The sequence below is a fragment of the Arachis duranensis genome, chromosome 5 (assembly GCF_000817695.3).
Source record: "Arachis duranensis cultivar V14167 chromosome 5, aradu.V14167.gnm2.J7QH, whole genome shotgun sequence".
NCBI lineage: Eukaryota > Viridiplantae > Streptophyta > Magnoliopsida > Fabales > Fabaceae > Arachis > Arachis duranensis.
Genome location: NC_029776.3, coordinates 3,904,709 through 3,917,327, shown reverse-complemented (window position 1 = coordinate 3,917,327; position 12,619 = coordinate 3,904,709). Strand labels below are relative to the sequence as shown.

General features: G+C 33.7%; 1 protein-coding gene across 1 annotated transcript; it reads left to right on the top strand.

Moving 5' to 3' along the window:
- Positions 1-9,100: 9,100 nt before the first annotated feature.
- LOC107487434 (uncharacterized) lies at positions 9,101-10,940 on the top strand. The gene is made up of 3 exons (XM_016108077.3): positions 9,101-9,421; positions 9,507-9,771; positions 10,440-10,940. The coding sequence occupies exons 1-3, from the start codon at positions 9,292-9,294 to the stop codon at positions 10,660-10,662; spliced, it is 618 nt and encodes a 205-aa protein (XP_015963563.1). The 5' UTR covers positions 9,101-9,291; the 3' UTR covers positions 10,663-10,940.
- Positions 10,941-12,619: the final 1,679 nt, after the last annotated feature.

The following is a 12,619-nucleotide window of genomic DNA, read 5'->3' as shown; positions in this document are numbered from 1 at the left end:
TTACCGTCCTGTGCAATCGCGACGAGCAACGTACCCCTCATACTTGCCATAAAGATGGGTGCTGTCAATACTCATCAAGGGCTTGCAATGACGGAATGCCTCAATACATGGTGGAAACGTCCAGAACAGTCGGTGAAAATAAGCTTGTGAGTCGTCCACCTAGCCCCCAACTCAAACTGGGGTCGTCTTAAGGACTGCAACAGTACTAGCAATCGTCAGCTGAACTCCTAACACCCACCTAGGGAGCTCGTTGTACGACTCATCCCAATCACCATAGATGTGGGCAACGGCCTTCTGCTTCACCAACCAAACCCTCCTGTACGTCGGCCTGAACCCAAAGTGTGCTACCGTCGCATTCAGGAGCACCTTGATGCTGACAGATGCATCAGCTCTAACCATTGACATGATGAATGCCAAGATCACATGATAATCCAGACTCATGTGGTCGCTGGAGATGGACGTCGCGAGACACATATGTGGTCCGTTGTACCATTTGACCTCCCAAATGCCCTTGCGCTGCCGGAGACTTAGCTTAATCAACCATGTGCACCCATTCCCAAACTCAGAACACTTCCCAACATACCAGCGATAGTCAGACTCCACCACCTTGTACTGTATCCTGCGTCATATGCTGTACGTTTTCACACTTAACACAACCTCATCTTTATCTTGAAACTGCTGGCCAACCTGAAATTCTGTCAAACCTGAAAACCCTTCAGCATCTCTAGCACCAAATTCAGCAGGCTAGCCAGGAATCCCCTCCTGTCTCATGGCATCCAAGTCTAAAGCTGAAAAGTGCGGAGGGTACTATTGTGTGCCAGAGCTAGAACCAGCTCCCGCCCCAGCTGGCTCACTCGCTCTAATATCATCGCCGCTGTCATCAGCAATGATGTCCGGCTCCACATCATCATCGTCTACATCATCCAACAATGCATCGCCTAGACTAGTCGGTGCAGCACACTGTAAAGAGGTCGGCACAATATCCCCTATTCCAACTTCGCCGCCTCCACTACAGTTGAGATCAACAACGAACGAGGGGAGGCGACAGGCTCGACCGGAGGTTCATACACAGGGATGGACGAACATGCACCAAAAGGTCTGGAGCTAGAACCGGCTACCGTGCCTACGGTGTGGGTATTTCGGTTTGAACCCCCCGAGTTGGATACCACATCAACCAACTTATAGGTGTCCTAACTTCGGGAAACTGCCGACGACAATGAAGCATGACCTACAAGTCCTCATCACTCCCGATCGTGAAACAATCATACTTCACGATTTCTTGTAGCACCGAGATTGGAATCCGATAGAAAAACTTCTTACCCGTTTCACGCCTTCCAGACCAAGTTTCTGTAGCACAGAATTAACAAGGTCATCATAGCTTGTCATAGGCCTCATAAAAATACTAAGAGGATCCTTATCAGTGAACTTCACACTGGATCGTGTTTTTCTCTTAATCGATCTTCTGTGATGAACCAATACTACAAAATTCTCCTCACTAGCCATTTTTTCACTCTAATGAGAACAATCACGTTTACACCATATTTATACACATATGGCCCTTTATAATTCGAACCAGCTTAATTCAAACTATACATTGTGTAATTCGAATCAACCAATTTTGAATTACTTGAGATTGCGTGATAGGGAGTAATTCGAATCACACTGATTTGAATTACTCTGTGTGTTATTCGAATTAGGTTGATTTGAATTAGTGGGTGTATGCGTGTGTACATAGTTCGAATCAATGTGATTCGAATTACATGTAGTTTGAGTTCGAATTGACCTGGTTCAAACTATATAGAAATGTGCATTGATAAATTCTTAAACCAAATTTTGGTTTGACAAAGTTGTGTAAAATTTTGTTCTCCATGATTTATTATAACGATTTGCCTTAATATTAAATATAATACGTGTAAATATTTTATAAATTTTAAATTAAATAAAATAATTTTAGATTATCATCTCTTACATCTAATTGTAAAATTTGTAGCCTAATGTGTGTGTGTTTTTTTTTTAGATTTTTTAGGATTGTTGTGGGACTGTGATGATTTTTGGTGAAGTTAGACTATGGTGGACGAGTAATATGATCTTTTAAAAGTTTTGTTGTACCTTAATCATTATTATTCTAAACACAATATAAAAATTATGAATAATTTATCTCTAATATATATGCGTTAGAGTGAATTTTCTTAATTATTTGATAAAAATGTGATCTTTTATTATTTGATATTTTTTATATATTTTCTCTTACTTTTACTTAAATAATGTAGAATAAAAAATTATACTTTATCAAATAATTTTAAAAAAAATTAAAAGTCCATTCCCATACTATCTTTATGTCTACAATATCATAATATACACAAATCAACCAAGCATGTGGATAGCGAAAAATATAAAACCAATAAATAAGCTGGTCTATCTTAAATATGGAATATAAATAAGCTCAATTCTTGGAACATGAAGACTCTTTCCTTTGCAGGGAGATGTACCCTTGTTCAATCCGTTCTCTCTACTATTCTTATTTATGTTATGCAAACTATGAAGATCTTTAAAGAAGTGTGCAATCATATCAATAGAATTTGTAGAGATTTTCTTTGGGGGGCTAGTGAGGATGAAAAAAAATTCATCTTATTAATTAGGATGCTGTGTGCAAGCCCAAGTATAAAGAATGTCTAGGCCTTCGTAAAGCTCAGGATTCGAACCGCCTTTTCCTCATGAAGTTAGCATGGAACTTAATTACAAATACAAACTCCTTATGGGTTAAGGGGATCGCAAATATAGATGCAGTGGTGATACTATGCCTAAAATTCACTTAAAGCCTAATTGCTCTAACGCCTGGAAGGGAATAGCTAAGGTATGGAACCAGTTCAAGACTAACATTGTTTGGAGATTAGGAGATGGTGAAATAGCCCATTTTTGGGAGGATCATTGGGTCCCAGGCATTGAGTCTCTTAAAACTGTTGCTCTGGAGAACCTCACGGCAAGTGCCCTTCAAGAAAAAGTGAATATGTTCGCTGATCAGAATGGTAATTGGAGGTGGGAGAAGCTTCAACAAGTTCTTCCTGAGGATATCCTAGACATCATTCGCCTTATGAAAACCCCTCAAAGGGAGTTAGGGCCTGATAGTTTAGGCTGGCTACCAGAATCGAATGGAGAATTTTCTATCAAGTCAGCCTACAAAGAGTTTTATGATAATGATGACACTACTGGTAATTACGTCAAGAACATCTGGAAACATAAAATCTCTCAAAGACTAAAAACTTTTGTTTGGCTGATTATGCACAAAGCTCTGTTCACAAATTCTAGAAGACAAAGGAGGGGCTTACCAATGATGCAAGCTGCCCCAGATGCCCTGAAAATGATGAAACGTTGCTTCATGTGCTAAGGGACTACCCTTACATCAGAGACACATGGGAAAGAAGCGTTGATAGCACCTTGCAAAGTAACTTCTTCAATCAAGATCTTCACAACTGGATGGAGGAGAATCTGAATTGGTGGCTCGAAAATTTAATGGGGGATCTCTTGGCCCATTTACTTCATCACTATGTGCAACACTGCATGGAGAAATAGGAATGATCTGATATTCAATCATGAAAACAGACCTGAGAATAGTATTGCCTACTCAGCACAGATCATAGCCAAAAGATACGAAGATGTTATCTCTCTAACTGAGGCTAGTAAGAAAACTCTCACATTCACTAGAGTGCAACACATTGGCTGGGAGTTGCCGGATGAAGGAAGATACAAGCTCAACACAGATGGCTCCTTATCTTCAGTCTCCAAAAGTGGTACTTGTGGTGGCTTAATCCGAGACTCTCACGGTCGTTTTGTAGCTGGATTTTGGATGAATATTGGGAATACTTTCATAACCAAAACGGAGCTTTGGGGAATCTACATAGGTCTGAAGCTTGCTTCGGAGCTCAACATCCAGAATCTGATTGTTAAAACGGACTTGCAATGCGCCTGCAACTCCTCCACAATCACCCTGCCCAACGGCACTCAGCTTCTTCTATTATACGTGCAATTAGGGAGTTATTAGCCAAGCCGGATCACTTTCAAATTAGACACATCTTCAGAGAAGCAAATTTTTCAGCGAACGCTTTGGCTACGCACGCCCAAAAAGTTCCTCACGGCCTTCATTGTTGCAACCATGCGCCAGCTTTTCTTGCCCTGCAATTAGAAGCAGACAGAAGAGGGATAGCTTTTCCTAGAGGCTTTTCTCCTTAGTGTTGTTGTCTTTTGGGCCTGTGGCCCCGTTTTCTTATAAAAAAATATATATACCGTGATAGTAATTTACTAATTTGTGAGGCCCAACCAATAAATAAATAAATAAAGTACTTAAAAAAGTATAGATAAACAATAAAAATACTAAACAATATAAACAATAGATATATCGGATGTTCATTTCACTAGGTGTATGGATAATTATTTTAATATTAAAATTTAAGTGAATAATTTAAAAATGTAGTATTTTTATTTGATTGGTAGTTATTCATATTGTCTAAATCACACAAATTTTTATTATATTTCATCCGTCAAAAATAAAATTCAAAATTAAATCCTTATGAGATATGAAATTTATGAAATTGTTTCTAATCAACTCTGCTAGCCACTTTGATAGTGATGAATAAATTATGCATCTAAGCAGTTGGTATTATTAAATGCAAAAAGAAAATAATAATAATAATTTATGCATTTAAATTATTTAAAAAAATTATGTTATTAGATTATAATTTTCGGAATATGCAGACACGAATGCAATTTTTGTAATTATATAAAAATTGCGACACTCTCCTGCGGATTAGATTGCACGTAAACCGCTACACCACTACATCTTGTTAGGGGTGTTCGTGGTGCGGTTTGGATCGGTTTTAAGTTAAAAACTTATCCAATCTGAACACTGATTTTACTTGCGGTGCGGTTTGGATTGGATGCTTTTTTAAAAAAAAATTGATCTGATCCGATTCAATTATTTTATAAATTAAAAAAGTAAATACGTATAATAAGTCTCAACATCAAATTTTAAATAATCAACAATAACATAACAAGTCTCAACAATATCTTAAAAAACCAACAATAACATAACAATAGAAATAAAATTATAAGTTAGTTAAAATAAATAAATAAATAATATTTTGAATATAAAATATTTATTAAATACTAATAATATATGAATAATATAAAAATATATAACAAATTGAACATGTTATAAGTATAATTGTAAATATAATAATAAAATAATAATATTATAGCACATTGTGCGATTTGGATTGGATTGGATCATTTATGAAAATTAGATCCGAAATCCGATCCGATCCAACGGTTTGCAAAAAATATAATCCAATCAAATTCGAATTAGTGCAATTTTAATCGGTTTTCGTTCTGGATTGGATTGGATGAACGGTTTAATTTGGATCGGTTTGGATTTGAACACCCCTACCTCCTGTAGCGGTTTATGAAGAGATTGGGTGCATGAAGAAAGCGCGATACCTACTAGCAGTAAATGGCATCCGCTTGAGGCATTAGCGGATTATTCATTTGGAGATTTTTCAAAGTTTGGTAGAGAGGAAAAGTAGTGAGAAGGTAGAGAGAAGAAGTTGGAGATAGTTTGAGTTTTTCGGAGCGATCTCTTCAATTGAGACCACGGCGGATGAAGAGTGCTTATACCGACTCAATGGCGTTACTCACGTTGCCGGCGGCATCAATGAAGAGATAAGTTTGTTTTCTTTTATTTATATATTTACGTATATTTATGTAGTATCCATAGTATATTAATTAAAATATAGAATCTAAGGTATGTAGTTTAGAGTTTGAAAATTAAAATTTAAAATTTAAAAATAAATATAGAGAATTCGAAATTAGGTATTTAAAAATTAATATTGGAATAATTTGAAATATAGGATTTATGGCTTGTTATTAGTATTTAAAAATTAATATTTAAAATTTTAAATTTAAAATTTCGAAAGTTTAGGATTTATTATTTAAAATTTAAGATTTAAATTTTAAATAAATAATTTAAGATTTGTTGATTCGTAATTGAAATTTAAGATTTAGATCTTAAATTTTAAATTTTAGAACCTAAGACTTATGAATGTAAAAATTGGACATTCTTTAGTTGTTGTAATGTTTATACATTTGTTTTATAATTTTATATAAATCATCATACATATTTCTCTTTTTTAATAAAATTTATATTAATAGTGATTATAAGAGAACTATATTTAACATTTTAGTTAACCGATTGGATACATAAGGCAATCGTAGTTTTTGTTTTGAGTTATAAATTATGGTTTAAATCTATAAGTATTAGAAATTAATCAGGTTTTGGTTATTTTTCTCACAACACGCAGCTAAATCGGTGTGTTCACCGTATTTAGAGGCAACAGAATATGTCATTGTATGATAGGATTATACTTTATTTAGAGAGGATTGATTTGTACCACTTGACTAGGCTAAATATGAGTTGGTTCTAGCTAGATGAGCATTTATTGAAAGGTGCTATCGTGAGACCCACATTTTTCGTATGTTTTTAGAGAGTGCACCATCACACTTCATGATGTGGTATATCAGTTGGGGTTGTCCATGGATGGGAAGGCTATTTTTGGGTACCTGACAGACTTTCACCAGTATATGAAGGGTGGCAGACTGGCTTAAAAGTGGTTCCAGGAGTTACTTGGTGAGCTGCTGCCTCTCGGAGAAAGTGAAGCTATTCACAGTTCACTTCACATGGTTCCATGAGAGGATTAGGGTGTTACCAGCTATGCTTACCAGAGGCTTGCAATGTCAAAATGCCTCAACATAAGGAGAAAATGTCCAAACAAGACGATGAAAGTAAATGGTAGAATTGTCAACCTGATCACCGACTCGGGTCGGATAAGTCTTCAACAACGATAGGAACTATGTTCGGCGGTTGGCTGATAGCTTCCAAGTTTAGGGTTGAGAAATGTAGAGGATGTTGTTGTTTGCCGGAACTTGACAGTCCCTAATGCGTAACTGAGTTTGTTCGAATATCCCCGCCAATGTCAGCAGGCTTTTCATCCGAATCATCATCTTGCATCGCATTTTCAACCTGATCTGGTTCACCCTCCCGTACAATATCCAGAATCAGACGGGCTGACATAGCTACCCCAACTGCATCAGATGGACGATTAGTCAACAGACAATCAGGTGCAACGATAGGCATGGAGGTAAAAGCACCCCATCGTAGTCGTTTGAGGCACCGATGCCCCAGAACTGTTGACGCTATGTTTCAACTTGGGATACAACTCGTGTATTCTCACTTTGGGAAAACTTCGCTAACAATGAAACAAAACCTGCATATCTTTATCGGATTCTATCGCGAATGTTTCATACTTCACGCTAGATGACACAACTATAACATGAATTTTGTAGAATAGCTTCTTCATCCACTTTGTCCCGCATCGGCCTAACTTTTGTAATATACTGGTTTTCAGATCTAACAGCGTATTGGATGACTGGATAAAAACACTCAGTGGTTCTCTATTGATAAACTTTACACTGTGTCTTTTGTTTTTTTGAATTTTTTTACAAAATAATGCACTAGAGCTAAAAAACTATCCCCACTCTCTATTCTAAAATTTTTGAATGAAAATGACACTCTACACATCATTTTCTCTTGTTGGGTATATATAGATTATAAACATTTTTCAAGTAGCCACACCGTGAAAAAATTGCTACATGATGTCGTGGTTTCTTCATGCACGCAACTTCTTTAGAAACCGCTACAGAGTGTACTGGATTCTATATTCATGCAAACCAACGTAAACTGCTACAGAGTGTAGTGGTTTACGTGTAATACTCTAAACTGTGATATCCTATCGTAATTTTTGTAAAGTATATTTTTTTGTCCCTGAAGTTTGACAAAAATTTTAAAAATATCTATAAATTTTATTTTATTTCAATTTTGTCCCATAAATTTTAGATTTGCATCAAATATATCCTCAACGACTAAATTTTCAAAAAATTTAAAACCAATCTAACAATAATGCATGAAAATTATACTTAATTTGCTTGCGTTGAGAGTTGTTCTTATGAAATTGTTGTTGAAGTGGTCTTCAATTTTTTAAAAAAATTAGTCGTCAAGGGGTATATTTTACAAATCGAAAACTTTTAGGACAAAATTAAAACAAAATAAAACTTAAGGATATTTTTTAAATTTTTATCAAATTTCAGAAAAAAAAACATATTTTATCCTTATATAATTATATCAAAGTTATATTTATGTCTATATATTTTAAACATTGTAATTTGGTAACATATTTTTTTTAAATAATTTAAATACGTAAATTCACTAAATTGTCAATAAAAAAGTGAGTTTTAATGATAAAACGTGTGAATATCTATTATCAATTTAGATAAAATCACATTTATCTATTTTTCTATGTATAGCGTATGATACCATTAATCAATTATAGATAGACACAAAGGTATTTGGAAATATCTTATCTTGATTAGGCATTCAAAATCCAACATTTGAATTCCGATTTTGACGATTAATTTCGTTGGATACTACTACGTGGTAATAGACTAATGGTACATGATTGTTCTCAAAACAAGTCAAAAGGAAAAGGCCGCCCAAGACAAGAGACAGTAACAAGATAAGCTAGATTAATCCCAAACAAATAAAAAAATTATTTTTAAATTGTTTACCCCAATAAAAGAAATCATCATAATCCCCATACCCAATCACATAGGAATAGTACTAATTAGTAATAGCTAACACTAAATAATTGCAATCAAAGCAAACCAAGAAGATATCGACCCCCGGTTTTCACCACCAATACCATCAGCCACACCACATTCACACGCCAATCACGTTAAACTAATCACTAATCAGCATTAAATTAAGGCTAACTAAAAACATTCATTCCCGTATGATCAAGGAACCGACGGCTCTGATTGCTTTGTGCTTACTGAACCCAGATAAACACCCCCCACTATTGGGCCCCAATTGGGCCCAATTAAAATTAAATGGAAGATGCTTTGGAATATGCTCTGTGACCGCGCAGCGCAATCACAATCCCTATCCCTACTATTATTACTTCCTTAGTTCCTTTCCCATTCTTCTCCCAAATTTCTTATCTAATCTAATTTAAAAAAATTATAATTTAATTTCAAGATTTTTTTCTTCGAATCTGTCCATAACGCGAAACAATTATTACTTTCTTGGCTTCATCATCTTATATTAAACGCTTCCACCTCTCAATCCACACTTGATCCCTTATCATCTTGTTCCACTTTGGAGAGAAATTCATAAGAAAAAGAAAAACAATGAGCGGTGTGAGTAGCATCTCAGAAGCTGAACAAGAAGAGTTGCTGGAGAAGTTGGAGGTTTTCAAGGTCAAAGGCAAAGACAAACAAGGACGCAAGATCCTTCGCATTATAGGAAAATTCTTCCCCGGTAACTTACTAACCACTCTCACATCAATAATCATATCGTTAATTATGTTATACTGGCGAGTTAATTTGAATCTTTTTTTTTTCAGCGCGATTTGTTAGCGTTGAGGTTCTGAAGAAGTACCTGGAGGAGAGGGTGTTTCCGAAGGTGGGAAAGAGGAAGTTCACGGTGGTTTACGTGCACACTGGGGTTCAGAGGAGCGAGAACTTCCCCGGGATCTCGGCTCTCCGATCGATCCACGACGCCATTCCGGCGAACGTGAGGGACAATCTTGAAGCAGTTTATTTCATCCATCCTGGACTCCAGGCCCGCCTTTTTCTCGCTACGTTTGGTCGTTTTCTTTTCAGTTCGGGGTACGCACTCTGCGCATTTTAGCACTCTTTTACTCAATTTTGCTAACCTAGATTTTACTGATTTACCTTATCCTTCACTAAATTCTATTCAAAATTTATCTGTTTATTTAGAATTAAGGCTTAGTTCGGTAGAGTTTTCTGAGGAAGGACAAGCACTTTATAAATAAAAATATAAGAATTTATGTGGTTGTGTTTGTAATTTTTAAAAGTCAGGAGAGAAGTTTTTCAAAATTGTCTTCTAATTATAAAAATTAAAAAATTTAATATAATTTTATATATTAATTAATATTTAAATATATTTTTTGTTATTTCTGTNATCTAAATATATCGAATTATCGAGTTCTCCTGTTAGGCTGTTAGATATTTTCTTTATTTTCATTTCAAAATAATTGTGGTTTGGATCTTTTAACACACTAGATTTATTTTACGTCTAGATACATCTATTTTACCTTATCCTAAAATTGGCTTGTCAAAAATTTGAATTAGATATTTGAATTATTAGTTGATAGGATAGGATAGAGAATAGGATAGGATATCTGTAACTACCTCTCCTAATTTTAGGGCAGATTTGTCTCGTCTTTGTTTTTAAGTGAAATAATTAATAATTAATATTTCAAGTATAGATTGTATAGTGGCTAATATTGGGAATGTGTTATACCATGTGGCAGGGTGTACGGGAAGCTGAGATATGTGACCAGGGTTGATTACCTGTGGGAGAATGTAAAAAGGAACGAGGTGGAGATTCCGGAGTTTGTGTTCGATCACGATGAGGATTTAGAGTACCGTCCGATGATGGATTATGGTTTAGAGAGTGATCATGCAAGAGTCTACGGTGTGCCACCCACCATGGACTCACCGGTGAGCACCTACTCAATGAGGTGCATCTCATAGAATCTCCCTCTCTATCGGATTCCATGTTGGGACCTACTTAGTTTCTTTTTCTTTTCTCTGTTTGGGTCTTGATGGGGACGTTAGTTGGTTAGTGTATTGGTGCTTTGTTTCTTTTTTTTTTCGGTTTCTTTTATACTGGGCCTCACAAGTGGTTATCTTGGCGCGTCCCTTTATGGCTGTTTATATTATATATAATTATAAATATAAATAATAAATATTGTGCACTTGTATAAAGGAAATCAAAATGAAAATTGGAAAACAATATATGTTTTTTGCTTTGTTTTGTTTTGTTTATTTCACCCTTTCACATTTATGGGGATGCCATTTTCAGTTCTTTTTGGATAATTCAATGATATTAAGAATTAGCGGGTTTCTAGGAAAGGAACCTGGTTTGCGGTCTGTGTTCGGATAAGGTTACTTTTAAAAGTTTGCACAAAAAATATAGGGATAAAAGGTGAATAAGATGTTCAAGAAGTATGATTATCCAATGTGTAAAGTTTGTATATAAAGCATAAACTTGTCCACCGACGGAAGTTTCCTGTCGATTCGAATTCTTAGGAGGATGCAGCTTCTCTAGTTTATCGTCATTTATAAGATATTACAAGTACTTTTTAGTTTTAATCCCCGCTTATTACAAAAGGAAATTTGATGCGGTTTTCATTGCTGATGAGGAAATCACGATGCTTCTAGTTGTGTTAAAAATTTGTAAGTACTAAAAAAATATCCTTGCTTCTGCACTTTACCGAAGTTCCTTACAGTTACAAATAATTTATTAAACAATATTTTTTTAGATTATTTTTTTATTTATTATATTAATATTTTTTTCTAATAAATTATTAAATATATGGTATAATAAGTACAAACTAATTAATAAATTATTCAAATTTAAAAATATCATTTATTATGAAACTAAATAAATATTTTTTAAATATAATTTTTAGATATATAAATAATAAATAATAAAATATAATTAATACATTAATAATAATAACTATATGATATATTATTAGTATTATGATCTAGATAATTTTTATAATAAAGTAAAAATTAAGAACACATTATTTATGATCATATGTATTATTAATAGATTAATAATATTATTGATACTTTAAATTTATTGAGTTTATAAATGCTCTCCATCATATATTAATTATATTTTAATTATTTAATTTAGTATTAATAGTTTACTCATAGTGTATTTTAGTATAAAGATATCAAATAGAATTATTAATTTATTTTAAAGAGATAAAAAATTAAATTTGTTATTATTCAAAAACATTTTACTATATATCAAGTAATGTTTTATTAGTTTTCACTTTATTGTGAAAAATTATCTAGATCATAATACTAATACTATATCAAAGGGTTATTATTATTAATGTATTAACTGAATTTTAATGTTTATTATTTATGTATTTAAAAATTATATTTGAGAATGATTTATTTAGTTTCATAATAAATGATATTTTTAAATTTGAATAATTTATTAATTAGTTTGTACTTATTATACCATATATTTAATAATTTATTGGAAAAAGAATATAAAGATAATAAATAAAAAAATAATCTAAAAAATATTGTTTAAAAAATTATAAGGACAAATAAATTTCTAACTAATTTAAATTTAGAGACAATTAGACTTCTGTCCATTTCCGAACCTGACACGTCAGCATTTTCCGTTCAGAGTTGACAGAAAAATACCTACAAAAGCTGCGTTGTGTGACGAAATCAGGGAATAGGGACTGAAGTGGATCAATTTTATTTTGAAGAGTCGCGTTGTCATTCTTAAAAATGGACAGAGATCAGATTAGTACTTCACTCACAAATAATAGTTTGTTGTGTGTACGTGGCTGTACTTTTATAAAAAATCGTAACAATTGGCTATTTGCTACTATAACTTTTGACGATGTAATTATTCATCTTTATCCGCATTATATAGAATAATCAGAACCTTTTA